The sequence below is a fragment of the Watersipora subatra genome, chromosome 6, assembly GCF_963576615.1.
Source record: "Watersipora subatra chromosome 6, tzWatSuba1.1, whole genome shotgun sequence".
Classification (NCBI taxonomy): Eukaryota; Metazoa; Bryozoa; class Gymnolaemata; order Cheilostomatida; family Watersiporidae; genus Watersipora; species Watersipora subatra.
Window position 1 is genome coordinate 61,947,424 of NC_088713.1, and position 20,884 is coordinate 61,968,307.

At 34.5% G+C, this 20,884-nt stretch overlaps 1 protein-coding gene across 2 annotated transcripts in view; it reads left to right on the forward strand.

The window, feature by feature from the left end:
* The first annotated feature begins 13,575 nt into the window (after nt 1-13,575).
* Nucleotides 13,576-20,884, forward strand: part of LOC137398798 (serine/threonine-protein kinase N2-like) — a 36,656-nt gene continuing 29,347 nt past the window's right edge. Inside the window, exons 1-2 of one of the 2 annotated variants that reach the window (XM_068084975.1) lie at nt 13,576-13,724; nt 14,252-14,372. In XM_068084975.1, the coding sequence (XP_067941076.1) occupies nt 14,328-14,372 (45 nt within the window). In that variant the 5' untranslated portion in view covers nt 13,576-13,724; nt 14,252-14,327. Of the gene's footprint in view, nt 13,725-14,245; nt 14,373-20,884 lie in introns of both variants that reach the window. The other variant, XM_068084974.1, reaches the window with a different exon arrangement.

Here is a 20,884-nt window from a genome sequence, read left to right on the forward strand (position 1 = left end):
AAAATTATTTGTACAGCTTCTTGGCTATCTTGACAATGTTAAACATTGTCCATGGTACACTCAAACAGAAGAAACAGTAAAAATTAAAATTTTAGGCTTTGTCCAAAACATAGTCTAGTCTACTCAAACAGTTTGTGTTCAAATCTGACACCACGTGACAGGTTATTAATTGACACCACGTGACAGGTTATTAATTCACACCGTGTGACAGGTTAATAATTGACACCATGTAACAGGTTATTAATTGACATCATGGGACAAGTTATCAAGTGACACCATGTGACAGGTTATTAATTGACACCTTGTGACAGGTTATTAATTGACAATACGTGACAGGTTATTAATTGCTTGCAAATATTTTTGTTTTTTTAGGCACCTAAATCTTATGATGCTCTAACTTGAGAGTGTGTAGCAATGCTGCCAGCTTCGATGACCATATAAGTTTATTAGAACAACATAATTCCAAAGACTATTTGGAAATTTCAATAACCAGCTTTTTATCATTTTTTTAGACACAGTAGTCATGGTTAGTCATTGGTGTCTTCTGGTAGGCTTACAGCTGACCCGATACAGAAGGTAATGCTGCCATTTGGGCTAAGCCAATTATTATAGGTTGGCTAGGGCGGCAAAATGAAAATTCGTCACAAAAGTCGATCTCAAAACTTCAATATCGGGTTGCCTTTCACTTTGCCATACGCTAGTCATTGTTAAGCGTCTTTTGTTAGGGCTGTTGGTCTATAGCCTAGTCAGCTATTCATGTTAATCAAAAGCTTCATATTTTCTTTAGAATTTGATCTCCCGTATGTTTGCTTATCATATTAGCACAGCATCTCTATTATTATGTGTAATATCGTTATAAAGACAGTCTTGTTGGATATAGGCTAACAATAATCTATGGAGATCCATCATCCCTCTCCTTGCCTCAAATCCTTGATATTTAGCTCAGCATTGTGCTGTGTGACTGAAATACAGCTAGATAGAAATCGTTTACTATAATAAGAGCCGTATTTGTTCAAGGTCACACCAAAAGTGTGAAGAAAAAATATTTTACTGCTCAAAAATCATCCTCAGATATTTTGGTTTTCATCCAAACGTGCTACAAACTGTGCTACTTGATCCCTTCGCTACAAAAACAAATAATGACGCACAGTTATAACACACATGTATGATGATCTAACACAGAGCATGGGATTGTAACAGTACAGTGAGCCCTCCCCATACAATTTCAATTGAATCCAGTGCGGGCATCAAAAGGCAAAAATTTTGTATAGAGGGGTATTGTAACCTATAGTAAATATCTAATGCAAACACCCCTAGGAAAAACCATCAAACTTTTATAGACTTACTTTACATATTAAAAATTAGTAACAAAATAATATGTTAATTTTACTAACTATAGTTACCTACAGTAACTTTAGCGTTTTTAGTGGCTGTGATCTGCCATAAATTGAAATGTTAGATTGTACTATGTGCAGTACATAACATAGAGAGTTCTTACCTTTCAGGCAGATGTAGAACATAAATGTTAAATTTAACTTGAATGAATTGAGATTGCTACACACATACTTAAAGCTGAGTTTTAGTATGTATTTTAAATTATTTTACAGGTCTTTAACTTGTTCATTAACTAGAGTTTTATTACCTATTTGTCTCCGGTTTTGTTTTCACAATAACCAATAACTAATAACGAATAACGCAAAACTAAGAGAGATCGAGCATCATATTTTTTCATGCGTTGCGTGAGATATTATGGTTAATAGCATATTGGCAAGTTTGCTATTCCGGCGTATTCAGAACACCGACTGCCAAATTTGAATTTCGAGCCAAATTATTGTTAATATCGTATCAAATAATCATCGTGTTCGAGACCTTAAGGTGAAAAAAACATACAGGAGCGTCATTGTAACCCGAGGGTGCACTATACTATTAATAATCAATGTCTTGAAATTCCACTCGGCTAGTTTCAGTAATTTCTGACTGCCTACATACATTTGCAAGGTGCCAGAGAAAGAGCCACCCATAGCTAACCTTGTTAACCCTGGTGACTTTTGAGTCAGTTTTCAAGATTGTTACATTTGCCATTTACTCCACAGAGCTTCGTACAAATGCGAATGGTACAGTGCTTTTACAGATTTTGTTTCCGATTCTGTAAGGTTGTTCAAATAACCCTTCCCATTTGCACGGGGTTGACGGTTTAATCGTCATCTGCCCAGCCCTTTTATGATGATAATAATAATAATAGTAATAATAATAATAGCAATTATATTATAGAATATATGAACTCTATAAATAAGATATAGAATTATGAGCTCTGTACAGCCAGTTGTCTCCTTCTCATTAGCTTATTAGTTGGCATGAGAGGTTAAATATTAACTGGCAGCACTTTAGAAAGGCATCCATTCTACCGATATAACATATTTCGTTTTGGTGTTAAAAGAACAAAAACTCAGTTTTTGAGATAAAAACATACGCAATGCATGCTGTGGTATAAGAAAGTCATTTTATCAGGAAAACAAAGATATACAAATTACTATGTCAATCTCGATGATTAGCCACACATTTGTCGTGACACAAATTTTAAATTTAAAATATGTTTGTTGAAATTAGATATTCTCAGAAGTCTTGAGATTAAAACCTGTTGACGCATGCTCTGCTTTCATGAATAAATATTTTGATTAGGTAGTTTTTAGATAATCTAGTTCAAAAATGAGCGATTCTTTACAAATATGTAATATGTAAATATGTAAATTATGTAATTATGTGATTATGTAATATTGTAATATTGTGATTATGTATTTATGTAATTATGTAATTATACTTTGTATAATCATACAAAAAATCAAGGAATAGAGGGGAAACTATTACACCATAAGCTTCAACTTTTCAATTAATTTATTCAACTGGCTGTCAGAATTAGCTAAACAAGCAAAGTATTGTTTTGCTGGGAGTAGATAAAAGTTTTTGCAAGGCTATTTGAAGGTCTTTCTCATGTGAAAGAAAGAGTAAATCAAGCAAGAGCCCAGAAAGGCGAAACCTTTATCCTTGAACAATACCTTTTTAATAAAGGTATTCAACCGGCTGTTAGAATTAGCTCGAGATACAAGGTATTATTTTGCTGTGAGCAGCTAAAAGTTATTGTAAGGTAGCAAACCATAAGGTACTTAAAGGTATGGCAGGTTTTGCCCAAGCATGCTTTATTTTTTGGAACGACAAAGAAATGAGTATCTTTAGATAGGTATATTTCTCAAAATATGTGTGTATATGTGTCCCTCCAGCTATAGCTATTATTAGAATAGCTGTAGCTGGACAATGCTGACCCAACGTCATGGCGTACTGTCATTAGAAGCCTAGAGCTTATTAACTAGCTTACTAGAGTTTTCCTTTGGCAATCTGCCAGGCTAATAGCAAGCGGCAGGCAACTTTCATTACTTTTCATTGTTTATAAGTTGATCTTTAATACTATTTTCCATTGGAAATATGCCACGCTAATAGCACATGGTAGGCAACTCTTATCACTTCTCATGGTTTATAAGCTGGTTTTTAATACCCGGGCGACGCCGGCAGGCACAGCTAGTATTATATAAACACATTCAAAGCCATTTCATGTAACTGGATGCATTGTAATGGTAATTGAAGTTTTTTTTAAAAAAATAGGTCTTGAAATCAAGCCATTCACCTCAGCAGGCCAACAAACCACCAGCTTCGCTAACCAACCACCTTCCACAATTGCAGAATGGCCTGTATTTTAATAAAAGCAATGACATTGAACAGTTTTAGTTTCATAGATGAGTTATAAGATCAGACTCACCGAGAACCAGTTTCTTAAACACCCGTGATTGTGTCTGTCTGTTAGTCTGTCTGTCCGCCCAAACATTTCTACATTTTGTGTGCGATTTTATCTAAACTTTACAAGTAGATGCTTCTTGGCTTCCACCAAGTCACTAGAATATTTAGTCTTAGAACTCCATGTAGTTCCTGACATGCAACTTTTTAAACATCCCCCTGCTGCTATCTGACTCAGAATGAAATAAATTCGTGCATCTCCGGCTTTATCAATAGTCTGACAGTAAGCTAAAAGGCAGCCAGTTATTGCAGGTAACATAATGTACACTAGGTCTAGTAAGGTGAATGTCATGGCTTCAAGACTCGTACAAAGCAATCTTTTATGAAGAAATTTAATTACTGTATGTATTATTACTTCAATGTGATGGTTTCAAAGAAGATTACAAAGCAATCAGAGTTTTATAAGTATACAATAACAATGAGAGGTAATGAGAGTTGCCTGCCACTGTTATTCGCCTTGCATATTGCCAATGCATAATTTGAGTAAGCACTAGTAAGAGCTACCCTCCCTGTTGCCTTACGCAATCGTCCTGCGTAGTACGCAAAGCCGTGAAGTATTTGCTCCCATATAGTGACATATATCTCTTAGTGAATTGATCAAGAGCGTGTGGCTGAGTTGGTACGATCTATAGAGTTATCTCCCCCTAAAGTGATAACAACACGAGCGTTTCGGGTGCAAAAAAGGAGCGTGTAGGCCACGCCCCTTTTTTGTGCTAGTCAATCATAGTGATTGACTAGATCAGTAACATCAGCCATGAGAATGGTTAAACAAGGACCATGAATTTCCACAGTCAAGATAGTAATTAATGCTCATATTAAAGAAATGATGATTATAGTTTATTACTCTAATATATGCTTATTATTTAAAGCAATTCCATACCTACATGACTTGCAAAGACACTGAAATAGATAGTGTTAAGTAAGTGAGTTAATGCAATCAGTTACTCATAGATAACATATATAGTCATACTGGGGTTGCATTACATTAATGTGATGGGGAGCTCATTGACTGCCATCAACTATGAGCAGTACTACCCAGCGTTGCCTGAGTACTAAAAGTCTTTGGACAGAAAATTTATTTTTATATAACATTTACCATTCTAACTTTTAAACTTCATATCATGAGAAAATATTTTTGAGCAGTTCAAATGAATTAAGAAGAAAAAGAAAACAACTGTAAATGTTTTCAAGCTTTTTCAAACAACTACAACTTTTAAATTTCATATCATGAAAGAAAGCTTTGTTGAAATAAATTAGGAAGTAAAATAAAACTGCAAGTGTGTTTAATTGTAAAATAATTAGCAAGTAATGGCTAAATATAATCTGTTTAGCTATGATTACAATAAAAAATTATTTAATAAATAAATAAAGTAATAAAATAGTTTATTTTAATTTTATATAATTATAATTTAGTATAATTAAGTATAATTTATTTTTATTTAACATATAATAACATTTGCCAGTCTAACTTTCAAACTTTTTGCTTGCTTACATCAAGCAAGGATGTCCACTAACTAGTGGACATCTTTGCTTCAAGCTAGTCTATGAATTTGATTGATATGTATTAAAATTTAATATTACATGCAAAGGCTGTTTGTGGACTCTAGTGTCAACGAATCACTCTATCATCATACAATGTCAATACTTTCAGTTGATGGCAGTCGATTAGCTCCCCATCACACTAATGTAATACAACCCCAGTATGACTATCTTTCTTATCTATAAGTAACTGATTGCATTAACTCACTTACTCAACACTATCTATTCAGTGCCTTTGCAAGTCATGTAGGTATTGAATTGCTTTAAATAATAAGCATATATTAAAGTAATAAACTATAATCACCATTTCTTTAATATGAGCAATAATTACTATCTTAACTGTGAAAATTCTTGATCATTGTTTAGCCATTTTCATGGCTGATGGTATTGATCTAGTCAATCACTACGGTTGACTAGCACAAAAAAGAGGTGTGGCCAATGCTCTTTGTTGGCACTGGAAACGCTCGTGTTGTTGAAGGCACTGTTATCACTCTAAGAGGAGATAACTCTATAGTACGGCTTCTGACTGGCATACTGGAGGATTCAAGTTCAAACCTTCTGCGATGCGGATTCATTATATCAAGATTTTAATAGCTATAGCCGGAATGACAGACAGATATACTTTGAGAAATATATATAGAAGTAATCGACTGTCTTTCAACTCTGCAGAATAGTCTCTACTATAATAAGATTTTTTTGCTCTGTGATGTCAAAAAAATTCTCACATAAGAGAAAAGTTATCAGAGAAGACTCACAACAACTCATTCAATGTATAAAAGTAGGTGTACTTCTAGCAATGCCTAGCACATTCAGCAATCTTAGAGTTGTCGATTTCCAAATAAACATGTCACGATTTATCTGATTGAACCAATTGGCTCTATCGGAATGATCCTTCACATCTTTCAAGTACAACTGCTTTCAATAAACGCATTGTTCACACATTGTTGTCATGAAACCAGTCCAGCAATGTGCACTGAAAATTTGCTAAATAGAAATTGGCAATCGTAGAACTTTAGTTTTATATATATATATATATATATGGATCACAGTCTATCCTATTAGAAACTTAAGAATGCGTCTCTGGATGCACTACAAACAATTGTACTCAATGAATGTGTTAACAGGTTGTTGTTAGTCGAATGTAAAAATTTTCATTGAAAATTAAGGAAAAGCAGTGCCAGGCATTCATCTAGTTTAATATATAGCTAAGTCTAAAAATGTTCATCAAACTCAGAATCGAGGGTGAGATCTTTGACATACCGTAATGTGGAGTATAAACTTACAACGTCTTGTCTGCTTTTCGAACTTTATACATTCAAAAACTATTACTAACCCTGCAGACAGTGAACAATAAGATGACAGAAATAATTTCAATGTCAGAAACTTACAAAACGGATGCTCCAGCTACGCTATAAAATCTTTGCTGCTTAAAATAAAAGCACCAAGAATATCGAAAGATTTTTCCTGAACAGGAAGTTCAGTTGTTTGTTTGTTTGTTTATTTTCATCTATAGTATAACTACAAAAAATAATATGAAGAGTGTTTCTTACAGTATAAAAGAACAAGAGAAATAGAAAAAAAAATGTCACTCCAGGGAAGGTGATGATGAAGTCCTTGTGCACAATAGCTAATCAAGGTGCGGAACCAGTTGTACGCAGATGTAGACAAGATACATAAATGATATGAATCAGGTAAACAACTAACATTTATCACATAGAGCCACAGCTATCTAACATACATCAATAAGTAAAACAAAATGAAAAGATGTATTTTTGGAGACATGTTTTGAATGAAATAAAAACTTTGAGTTTTATTACTCTTCATCTCATTACTCTTCATTTTATTCTAACAGCTCTATTCAAAAATAGAATTTGAAAAAGTTGGAGGCTGAACAATAAATTGCACCCTACGAGATTTGAACATGTAACAACAATGCGAGTTGCCTGGCACATTACCAACTGCACCAATCATTCACCTTCCAGTGTTATAGAGTTATTGTACATGTAGTTATTCTCTGTGCATCTTATTGACACAGTTGATGATCTCTCACTGCGCAGAAGACTGCCAGGGCGCTAGCGTAGATGATAAAACAAAGAGTGCGCAAGCAACAATGAAGTAGACAACTCTGATAGTTGTGAGCAAATGCACTTGAAATCTTATTTTGGTATTAAAAAACTTTTATTAATCAAACAGTTGTAAGTAATAGTGCAACATGAAAACCTTACTTCAGGGGTAAACAACCCTTATTTATTACGACATATTTGTAACAAGTAATGCTAAACATGCATATAGAGTAAATAATTCTCATTTATCACAAAGCATTTGAAATTTTATTTCAGGAGTAAACAACTTTTGTTGGTCAGAGCATGTGTAAAAAGCCGTATATTCATGCAAACATATTTCAGGTGTAAACAACTCCTTAGATTATTGCGTCTATCACCACTGAATAGATTGAAACATAATAATCTCTTTTGATGATAATAGGAAATATGCATAAAAACATTCTGGCTGTTCAAGGCAAAACTTTTGCATTTAGGATGTAATTCCCTGATGAAATCATCTTTGATAATAACAGTATATTAGTGCAGCAATGGTCTATGCTCCTATTCAGTGGCCAAATGGTGACCTTCAGTGAGAGTGTTAATCTAGTTTTAAAAGCTTTTTATCTTTCACTTCGTGCTAGCAAAAGTTAAAAAGTGTCACATGGTTGTTATCAAAAGTTGACAAGTGCCACAAGGTTGTTATCATAAGTTGATAAGTGTCACAGGGTTGTTATCATGACTTGACAACTGTCGCAAGGTTATTAGGTGACAACTTTGACAATCTGACTGCACTCATTGTAGTAAATAAAAATACATGTAGATCCCTGGTAGAAACATTTCGTTTATTTGTTAAAAGAGTGAGTTGAATAGTTCCCACATGTTAGTATTAAGTCTAAAATATTTGATACAACCAACTAAAAAGTTCTACAACCTACTTCCATACAAGTCTACTAAAAATGTAAAAACAAATTACCTGCATAAAAAGAGAGAGTTAAAAATGCCATCCGCTTCAAGTTAATGGCAACCGCTTCAATTTGTAGAGAGTTTGATATTCTGAGTGCACCGACTTCTTAATGAATGATTGCCCTCAGCGGGTCAATTTTTGCAATATTCTAGAAAAAGTGCAAATCTGTGGTTCTGAAGGTTCATTACTTCTCTGTCCTTTTCTCTTAAATAAACAACTCAAATTTAATTTTCGTAGTAGTTCTAGTTTTAGTTTGTGTTTTTATCTCCCTTGTCCTCCTATCTGTGTATGTTGTGACTAGAAATGTTTCGCAATTTTCTTTTAATGATCACCAGGTTTTTCCATTTCACATATGAGGGATTAGGATTTTGCAATGCCGATAAACACACTAATCACAATTTTCCTTCAAAACCTTATCGATATGCTGCCACTGAACATCTCAAGCTGAGTTCAAGTTTGATTTTTAGTTTGAGCAGCCCATGAGTTCACTTTTTACAACAAATCAGACATTTTCACTTGAAGTGAATGTCGTATTTGTCACACTTAAAGGGCTTTTACGATGCGTCCTACAACTACTTAATGCTTGGGTTATAATGAGGTAAAATACACAGTAAAAGTTCAAGCATGAGCTTGATAAAAGAAGACAACTCCCACTCTTGTTACAGGTAAAGCTGAGCTTTATGGTTTACATGAAGGCAAATTGCGAGTAAGTTTTAAAAAGCAATCATAAACGTCATTTGAGTTTAGATGTATGCTGACCTGCATTAAGGTAAATTACCTATGTATAACCTATGCATAACCTTTGTGTTGTAGTCAAAGGAGGCTCGCTTTGCATGGCCGCTGATCTGCATGTACTGTTACACAATGCCTTTATTTATGTAATGACCATATATCGATCATAAGCGCCGTGAAGTTGCGTTCATTTGAGCCGATTTGCATACAAAGTTTTTTGGCCAATCTCTGAACAATTTTATAGGAATTATCAGCCCATTTTTTCCGTTTACACTAAAACGAGTTTGTACTGAAAGTGAGCAATTTTGCTGTTTTTAGTTGTGAGGTCAGATAACTTTGGCTGATATATTTTAGCAAATCAAACTTTACATTTTGTTCTCTGTTACCTTCGATGTCTCTTGTAAATGTTTCTAGCGTGTTGACCAACTATTTTCTACTGCCCAGCTCACCACTAGTAATGGATAACTACAGAGAGGACAATCTTTTGCAAACATGCAGCTCCTGCTTCAATTACTATAGGAAGTCTTATACTACAGATTATTATCAGGAATCTTATCAACATAATTATTATTCACATTTAAAGCTACAACAAATATGAAAACAAATACGACATTCACTTCAAGTGAAAATGTCTGATTTGTTGTAAAAAGTGAACTCATGGGCTGCTCACACTAAAAATCAAACCTGAACTCAGCTTGAGATGTAACAGGAGTGGGAGTTGTCTTCTTTTATCAAGCTCATGCTTGAACTTTTACTGTGTATTTTACCTCATTATAACCCAAGCATTAAGTAGTTATAGGACGCATCGTAAAAGCCTTTTAAGTGTGATTTAAATCAAGAACTGAGACTAATCCAGTAGCAGGTCCAAACAACAAAAAGGTTTTCCTCAAGAAAAGGCTTTAAATTAAAAATCTGAATTTGTAAAATAAAAGAGAGAAGTTGTCTACCCTTTTTCTACAACCTGATCAACAAGGACCTCTACCCGTGAGAGATATATTGCACACAGCATCAGCATGTTTAGAGTTTCCAAGGAGGAATCATGGTCCAGCATGGAACATGATTTGTCATTCATAATGAGTAATCATCGAATAACAAATTATGAATGATAAGCAAGGCCTGCTGTTAAACCTAACATCACCTCTTTGTGTCATATGAATTGGTTAGAACTAGATGATGAGCTATTATAGGCTGCTATTGTTACAGGTTGTTGTAATCTTTTTGGTCCTAAATTCTAAAATTTAATAAAGTTTATGCGCGCGAAAATATAAGTAGTGGTAAATTATACCTAATTACCCTGCACACGACATCACTGCTGCACACGACATCACTGCTGCACACGACATCACTGCTGTATGGATAAATGCAGTAGATAAATGTATGTATGAATAGATGGATAATTGGTCTGCTTGATCAGGTTTCACAGGGAATTGTGGTCCAGCAGAAAATTGTGGACCAAGCCTACTTGGCCAAGTGTGCTCTATGTTCCCTAAGCTGAGGCATCACGCTTAACTCTATCAGTACCTTTGAGTCTTTAGGATTTGTAGATCTGATAAAAAAAACTGAAAGAAAAATTTAAAGTCTATAAAGCAATAACATTTTAATGCTTCAGTAAACAAGAGTTTAATTTATTTAATATTTTAATTTAATTACTAAATATTGTCACTAAAAACCATAGAAAGTTATGACTACGTGTATATATCACTTGTCTTCTTGCAAAGCGTCTCACCATTACTATTATTACTATTATAATTACTATTATTTATAAATATTAATTAATTATTAATTAACTAATAATTAATTAATTAATTATTAATAATTAATTATTGATTAATTATTATAATTACTATTATTTATAATTACTACATATCATACTTAATGATGCTGTATTAATATACTTTAAATTAAAGAGGATAGCTATAAAGTACTATAAACTTTATTATTATTACTATTATAATTACTATTATTACTTGTTACTATTATGTCTTACTGAGAGTCTCACCGTAGAGTTGATTTCTAGCCCTCTGTATCACACCTAAGGCTTATCCTTTACCATCTGTTGTTAAACTGTGCTCACACACACGAATACAAAATATTGCAACACGGAAAAGATGTAGAGAAGCATGGAAATCGCAACTTCTGTTAGATATGCTATCTTAGAAACTTTGAGAGTAGTAGGAAATGAGCTAAGAGTTTTATAACTTCTAAGAAAAGCTTTGACACTAACAACACTGTCCTAACAGTCTGGTGTGCTGTGAAAGATTGTGAGTTGAGTTAATAAAGCACAGAAAGTAAGTCCGCCCCATAATTCTAAATTCGGTTGGTGCAGGTGTAAGGGAATCGGTTTTCCAAGCTCAAAGTTGTGAGTTCAAATCCCACTGAAGGCGAACTTTTATACCACTCTCTAACCCTGACTTCAGCCAATAGTGCTCTTATTATAGCAAAGGTTTACATTATAAATATCATGTTTGCAGCTAAAAGATATAAAGATATATGTTTATATATAAATATATATCTCTATTTATATATAAATATATATATATAAATAAAGATATATATTTATATATAAATAAAGATATAATATAAATCTATACTCATGCTACATACAGTACTGTTTCGGCTATTGAAGCCTCATCAAGTGCAGCTCAGAGCCGGCAAGGGAGATAAATCCCATTGCTAACGGCGGACTTCATGTACTTGCTATGAACAACTAAGCTGCCTCACAGACTTTAAGAAAGTTAATGCGCTGAAACTAAAGTACTCAAATCCCGAATGTGATGAGCTTTGCACAATATAATATAAAAATATATTTATTAAATTATATTGTGCAAAGCTCATCACATTCGTGATTTGAGCACATTAACCTTCTTAAAGTCTGTGAAGCAACCTAGTTGTTTCATGGCAGGAAGTCAACACTCATTGACGATGGAGTTTGTCTCCCTTGGCTGCTCTGAGCTGCACTGATGAGGCTTCAATAGCCGAAACAGTACTGTCTGTAGCATGAGTATATATTTATATTATATATTTATTTATATAAATATTTAGCTTTATTTATACGTATAAATATATATATGTTTATATTTTATATATATACGGTATACATTATATATATTTGTAAACATTTATATATATAAAGTATATTGCCTACATATCTTTATCATGTCTGAATCTACTGAATGTACCTTTGGCAGCTTTGATCAACAGATGAATAAACCAAATAAGAAAAACAAATAAATATTACTCATGTAATAATAATCATTTAATATATTTGATTGCTTAAAATCACTTTGTAGGGGCTTAAAAAAGCACAAAATACATTCTCCATAATACACTGCTGTGCACTATTTTTGAACAGAAGTTATCGGCCCTTCCTCTTCAAAGAAATTGAATGTCATTAAAAAGCTTTCAAAATAATTTGAGATGAAATTTTTGTATTTCGTGCATTTTGTTATTTTTATGGTCGTAATTTTTTTTTTCATTAAAGTCTCATGAGTTTGATGAAAACAACAAATTTGGAAAAGTTTTATGAAAAAAATTTTTTTCATTAGCTACAAACTCTTTTTTCAATTTCTACAGCCCTAAAGTGTTTGTAGAAGGTTATCTCATTGCTCATAGAGTTACTCAGGTGAATGTGTTTAGAAGATTCAAAGGGTTTCTGTTGTCTAAGCTAAACAAAATCTCTGGAGGAGATTTTCTCAAATGAGACACCAGTCATTTAAGGGTATTCTTAAATGGAATTATGAGTGTTTCATCTCATAGATTTATTGATGTTTTGCATCAGTTGAAGGATGGAAGAAGTGCTCATTTTTTCTTTCACACTGTGTTATAAGATGTTGTCACAAATGTTCCGTTAGTTGTCACAGACTCATTAATGTCAATAATAAATATAACAGTGTTTACACTGAACTGTACAATCAACTGTATTAATTTGAGTTTGTATTATCGCAGTTTGTGTAGGTATGGTCCTAGTTGGTAGGATTCAGAGATGAGTATTTTTGCTTCTTCATAATTAGCCTAAGCAACTAACCACCATAAACTGTGCTTGCTTAAATATGCTTCAGCAACAGTATTTCTAAGAAATCTTAAATAAATAAGACGATGTTTTCATACTCTGAAGCTCGACATTCACAAATTTGTTTTGTTGATTGCCTCTTGCGGATTTTGGCTCTTGCATGGAATTTTGAGTTTCGATTCTGAGTTGTGTTCTCACGACTAATTATTGATAATGGCAACGGATTGGCAACTCCGTGAGTATGCTTGTCGAAACTGCGTCTAGAGGACGACCAAGAGGGTGCAACGGCGGTTAGTTTGTCACGACCATCTGATCGAATTAACGCAAAGGACATCGAAATGCACTGATTCGACGACTTGGCTCAAGAGAATCGTTTCGTTATTTATGCTGGCGGGTACTCCGGAAACAGTGTATGACCACGTGATCATATGATTCGCTATCGGAGTAATGCCTCAAAATTAAGAAAACTGTGATACGTAAAAAGTTTATTTCAACTTGGCGGTTGTTATCATCATTGCTGGTCGAACTCGTTTGACATTTAGAAGAGCTGCAAATAAGATGAATATTTTGTCACCTTAAAACTGCTTTAGGTAATGTTATACCATGGTAGAATGGAGAATATTGTCCTCCTATGTATAAATAAATTTGTCTTCGTGAAACTACCATATTTATAGTTTTATAGTAATATGCTGTTTCTATATTTACAATTAAATTACTGTTAATACACGCTAAAAGATGAAATCTAGCGCCATGGTGATATGCTAACGAAGCGCTCATGTCATAGCTAGAAGTATGGCAATAGCTTGACCGATAGTAATTTAATATATTTAAGTGCCTATAATTTATTAAAAATCGAGATAAGAAAATAAAGTTTTTCATACAACACGTTTTGTGTGTGCGCACAAGATTTGTTGCGTATGAGTTTTGCTTTCTGCTTCTTTTTTGCTAGTTTCACCTGTGGGCTGCGTTCAGTTGTGCGCTTGAGAAGACGTTTGTTTTGTCATTGCAAACGTGAAAGGAAGAGTTATAACGTCAATATATTCATAGTTACCATTCAATGTAACTTTGAAATTATTTGCTTGAAATATTGACTTGCAAGTGTCTTATATTTTCTAGCTCGAGCTACACAAACTTGGAATAACATTAGATGGTGCTCAAGCTCGCAGCTTGCTTTGATAATTTTTAGGACCCTCTGACTATGTCAGAAGCTGGACATAACCGCTACTCCTTGAGGATTCATCAGGTTAGTATGCTTGTAGTTGGTAATTACTGATGTGATTGTCAAAAAAAGCCAAATAACTATAGTAGCTTACTTTTTCTCTCCAAATTTCCATTATAAATAATCATTCATAATTTAATTAAATAATTAAAAATTCATTAAAAATAATGAGTATTTTGGTATTTGTCTTTCGATTACCTCTGATGAGGTAGAACACATTCCGTCGCCTTTGTAGTTGTGAGAGTGCCTCATATGTCTAACAGTGTGCCGATGTAGTTGGCCCGGGGTTGAGCAATACTGCTGATAATGTTTAGCTGTCAGCTGGACAGCCTTTCATTTCGCGTATGGCCCGTAAAAGAACGTTTAGTAGAAGCATCCAGAGTTCACAGAAATTGACTACTCAAGCTACTGATTTTGTAGTCATTGTCGTCATTATACGATCATCTACTACGTCGTCATTGGCTGATGAGAGTGTACTGCGAGTTAGTCATCCAGTATCTGGCTGAGTATCTTTCGTTTTTTATGTCATCAATTCGTCTGTGCATGCGCTTGTTGGCGGAAACGCCGCCATTTTTGTCGACAATAAAGCGTCATTCCCATTCACTTTGCATTGTTGAATAATATTTTTGGTGTTATTTCGAGTTTATATCGGGATTCTCTGAAAAAAATTGTTTAGCAATGCTGACCAAAATTGCGAACAACATCGTCGTTCGCAAAATTAATTGCAGAAGTTTCGTGTTTTCAGTGGTAAAAGTTGTCTACAAAGATGGCGGTCACGATAACTCAGTCCTGCACCCATGCAATGACGTCACGAAAAAATGAAGGATTGTTTATTATGAAACCATTCAAAAAAAACTTCATCGCAATAAACCAAGTTCAGCCAAACACCACTGGTAAAACTTGAAAGCAAAAATGTTTACATAAAATTCTCATAGACAGTATGAAACAGTAATGATGATTCATACGGTATTTCATACGATTCATCGACAAAAACAGAGAATGGAGAAATTCTACTGCATTCAAATGACTCATATTGAAGTACCTATTAATCCTCGTGTTGTGGCTAAATGAATCAACTTTTTTTCATTAATAGAGAACAAACTACTGCGACTAACTACTTAAGATTGATGTTGTATCGTAACGCACTTGTAAATCTTACACAGATCTAATTTGTAATCGTACAAGTCAAATAGCACTCCTCATTTATGAAATCGTCTTTACCTTCAGTAGCCATTACATCAGGTTTAAACACATGTTTATCACTATGTTTTCATGACATGCATGAAGCGCATCATGCAGATTTGGAGTTGTGCGCAGGTTGTGTTACCGTGCGAATTAGGTGTTTCTATGGACATTAGCATGATGCGGATTGACTCCGGCGCTTTGTTGGAAAAAAGGTAAGGATTTTTACGCTGTAAGTCGCTGTTAGCGACGCAAATTGTGAAACTTGATCGAGAAAGGACAATGCAAGTATTGAAAATACTTAAAATTGACTAGTTGGCGCGGTATTTTAATAGGCATCATTCGCAAGTGCTATTTTCATAATTCGCACATAATTTCCATAATGTGCTTTCAAACATTTCATACAGGAACAATTGTGCATAGTTGTAGCTTTTTTGTAGTAGTACATATGTAAATAAATGTTCATGTTCGAAAGTTTTTTTAATATTCTAAATAAATTTCAGTTTGAGCTATGCATGATCATAAAATACCGATTTATTTAAATTTCAAAAATAAATTACACGACTTTCGGGTGTTTTTGCGGGGCTTTAACCCAGCCAAAGGGTTAAGATGGTGTTCTAGCGGGGTAAACAGCCTGTGTTCTAAAATGGAATCTTGAGAGATTTACAAATATGTAGCTCAGGTTTGTACTGAATTTCAAATTAGTTAACCTAAATCTTTAAAAGTTGATATGAATTTTGTACATTGGATGAAGAGGATGCTGAGTCTAGAAACAAGAGTGATGATGTAAAGAATAGCTAGTAGTTAGTACAGAAAGGTCGAAGGGATCAAGTGTTGAACATCACATATTGATGTAAACGTTTATCTTAGCATACATTCAAATTGCTGTTGATATTCGCTCATCGTAAGGGGCTCTCAAGTGTTCAGGAGGAGCCTCTCTTTATTTCAAAGCTACCGATGTGGCTAACAGCCATCTCTGACAAGGCTTGTACTCTTGCCTCTATTAATAGCCTTGGAACCATAAAAGGGAATCGAATGACATCAGTTGTTTCATAAAATTGAGTTCCAAATCTTATTTGCTCATGAAATGAAGAAACGCATTTGATCTGAATTGCCCAGCTGATGAGTTTACTCAGCGTCAGTAAATATTTCACTTGGCACGCGTGTACATCTACATGATCATGTCTAAGGGATTAGAAGACTAAACCCTCCTACTAGATTAGTAGTGATGAAATTGTACAGCTTCCTCCCGACTGCCCAGATTTCTCCTATGTAGATACAGACAGTCTTATCTGAATATGCAGTATGCTCATCGCAAAAGTTCTCTTCCATCTTATCAACAGACATCATTGTTATCAGTAGAGGTGTACTACACTCGTCTTCGCAAGTATTTTCATCACTAAAAGCATGGTGACCTCTTTACTTTGCGGCAAAGAACAAGGCATTAAGGTCGGCCACACGTGATGATTTTATCGTTGGTTCTGACCGAAATCACGAAATAAAAGAAAAACAAAATTATGTTTGTATTGTATTAAAAGAAAAAAAAAAGAGTTTGTATTGATCTACATCTATTTTAAATTTCTCTTAGCTACATATCTATAGCAGAGTCTAGGCCTTCCTTGATTTCACTCACCATCACATAGTTGCGAGTATAATAGTTGATGTGGAAGCTAGTCTTGTTCCATTCTGTGTATATGGCTTAACCATATCAGGCTTTTTTCATTGGACTTCATCTGGACTATAAATGGGTTATAAAGCTGTATATATAATTAATGCTATAATATATTATTATATATGATTATATGTAGGCTATACTAATATAATTTTGGCAACGAGGAAATATGTGAATATCACTCCAAAAATCATCTCTTGGTAGCCTTGACTATTTTATTAGGACAGTACTAGGTAGTTGACGGAATGGTGTGTTGTTCACAAATCAATCCTAAAAACACGAAGTATTCATTAAAAAATTTAGTATGATGCTTTTTTAGGTGTTGATTTCTTTCGTGTGTTAAAATGCTATTCGTTGTTGCAAGAAATTTGCGTATTAAGGGAAGTATTTGTAGTATTCGATACTTCAAAATACAAAAATACAAGCAATTGTTAAAAAAAGGAAATGAACTCAGTTGTTACTATTATTGTTACTGTTATTATTGCAGCTACGTTTTTATCAGCATGTGTAATTCAACTGTGGCATCTGGTACCCCAATTTAGTGATGTTGTTAATTTTCAGTTTGCCTTGTTGAAGTTTCTATGTGAAAATCTGTCTAAAACCGGAGTCGTCTAAAACCGGAGTCGTCTAAAGCCGGTGAAGAAATGCTTGTGTACCGATGCAACATTAAATGTTGTTGTTGGAGATTTTTAAGAATAGTTCATTTTTGTAGGCTACAGTAGATGATTGCTTGTCATATAATAAGTATGCTTGGTTCCTATTTTCGTTTGACATCTCTGAGTCATCTCTGAGTCACTAGAATAGTTACCATGTCGGCTGCATAATTGCAGAGGAGTTTCATCTTATTGGTACAAATATGTCTTATTTTAGATATGTTATCATTCATACACATGTTGGTTAGAGGCAGGAAATCTTATAAGCCCCCTCAGCATTTGATGGTCATTGGCTGTTGGTCTTTCCTGCCATGTTTGGTCTTTATCATGATTTTTTCAGGCAATCTTAGACTCAGTTCCTGATTGCTAAGTTTTCTCTTTAAAGATGAACTTACACAAGGTTGTAGCATATTTTATCAGAAAGTATTGATATTTTTCAAGGATGTTCAACATTAAAAATCCACAAAACTTAATCGCCGTTAAAACGCGAAAGTTGCACTTCGAAAGTTGCACTTCGACAAAGAGATTTACAGAATAGAGACTCATAATGCTGCCACTTGAACAGAATAACTGATATGAATAATGAGAAATACAGGCAGCAGTACAACCAGTGACATCATTTTGGCTCATATTTGTCTTGAGATTTTTCACTGTGATCGAGTTTGGTCGATTTTGATCTTGAAACATCCTGGCAATCAGATCACCTCAACCATCAAAAACCATTGGAAATACAGTGGACCCCGCCATACGACATAAATCCGTTCCGGTGTTGGCATCACATGGTGAAAAGGTACTTCAGAGGGGTATAGAAAGTCACAGTAATTATTTAATGCAAACACCCCCTCTTGGAAAAAACATCAAAATTTTATATAGTTACTGTACATATTAAACATTAGTAACAAAATAGTATATTAACCTTAGTAACCATAGTAACTTCATGCGAACCTAGCTTGAAGTTAGCTCTAGCTTCGTTGTTATGGTAATCATTTGCTTAATTCTTCCTTTAACGTCATTATCAAACTTAGGACCCATGGCTAACCGATTAAAGTTATATATATATGTAGTTGTATACATATCATGAGTTAAGTTGATAGCTAATATAATAGTAATATTTCATTAAACGCTAAAATGTACAGTAGATTTCCACTTTCGTTTACTTTTTGCTCATTTTCGTTTCACTCATGCAGTATTAAGCATTTACGAAACACAAATAATGCTGAGCTGAAAGAGTGAGCATCGTATCTCTTTCAGGTATTGTGGGAGGGGTTTTGGCCAATTGCATATCAGCATCTTCGTGATTCCGGCGTACTCAACAAACCGACCACCAAATGTGAATTTGTGAGACATTTTGTTGATGTCGTAAGGCGTAAAAAATGCTGTAGCGAGGGGATGAAAAAAAATCGTGCTCTACATCTTAAGATGAAAATCCGTAAAACAGGGACACTATAAGCCAGTGCTGCTCCGTATATACAAAATACCGATACTATCCGATTGTGTGAGTTCACCTTTAAGTAGCTCTATATCCTGGTTTTTTTATAACTTTGGCAGATTATATGTATGTTGTTCCTTTCTCAACTCAAATATAATCACTTAAATCGTTTATAATAAACACAATGTAGTCAAAAGGTAATTACATAAGAGGTAGACGAAACAACTGTCTACTATAAATATTTGTCTTGTATAAAAAAGGGAGTATCTGACTCACTCAAGTTGTTTAGCTAGCTCACTTTATGCACCGTAGGAGTGATCACTTTATAATCTCTTTTGTCTATCACGGTTTCTTACGCTGAGAGCAATGATAATAGCGTAATTTGGCATCACACGATTTCTTTGAGACGTAAACTAAGGAAATGCCTGCCTCTCCTCTGCAGCCAGACAAATGTTATCAGGTGCTTGCGTAAGGCCACTCGTACCCATCAATCAGCTAGTACATGTTCTCCGTAGGCGCTGAGTAGTTCGATCGTTGTTTACATTTGCTTCAACGGTTGATGTATTGTTTCGGCCACCCCCTAAGGTCCCCTTACAGATCACTATCTCATTCCACTCTTCGTCTGAGTTGAAGTCGTATTCTCTTGTCTTCAGTTTTGGAGGTTCGGGTATAATATAGTGTTGCAACTAGAGGATGACTGGCTTCTATTTATGGCTGTAGCTATTAAATTATCAATCTTATAGAATGTTTTATGCATGTCAGTCTGTCATATTGAGTGCCGTTATATTGGCCCATTCGTGAATCACTTTAAGCCACAAAATATGCATTTTGAAACCTGAAGCACACTGATGATGTTCCAGCTGATGTATTAGATCCGCTTACCCCTTGCCTTATTGGATAGCTGATTGCCGGAGAGTTTGTTTTAAAACGACTACCAAATCGCATTAACAAGATGGCATGGTCAACCCCCATTTTTGGATTTCGCTACCGCGGACTTTCTATTGTCCAGACAACTTTTGAGCGTCTGAACGATTGTCCAATGCAGCCGTGTCTGTTCAGCGAACAGACGAACAGCTCATTTGATCGCGAGTTCTACCTAACAGATTTGTCTTATATGTGGCTCTCGCTACGCTTGCGCATGTGTTTTCTACCCGCCTTGCCAGTGATTGAAAGTTATTCTAGAAGAATCTGTGTTATTATTCTGCATTTATTTACAATTTCCAATGTCTAGATTGGCCCAATCTGTATCAATCCGAATGAATGAGGCTTGTCGGTAGTTTGACCTTGAATAAAAACTTGGTCATTTCAATCTAATATAGCCTCCGTTTTATACAAAAAATTCTTTCTATGAATGCGATTATTAAAATGAACATTAAAAACTACATAATTTGTATTCCACGCATCATAATAGGAATTGATGTTGTAAATGCCAAGGAAAATATTACACTTGTGTCTGGCACCCTCAGTGTGATTCACAGAGTGTTTATTGCAAATAGTTGTTTCACTGTGCGTTTAGCCTGGACAGGTTGATTTTCATTGAGAGCTCTATTGTTCTACAATTATGCGCACCTAATTTGTATACTAAATTTTTGTATGTTGA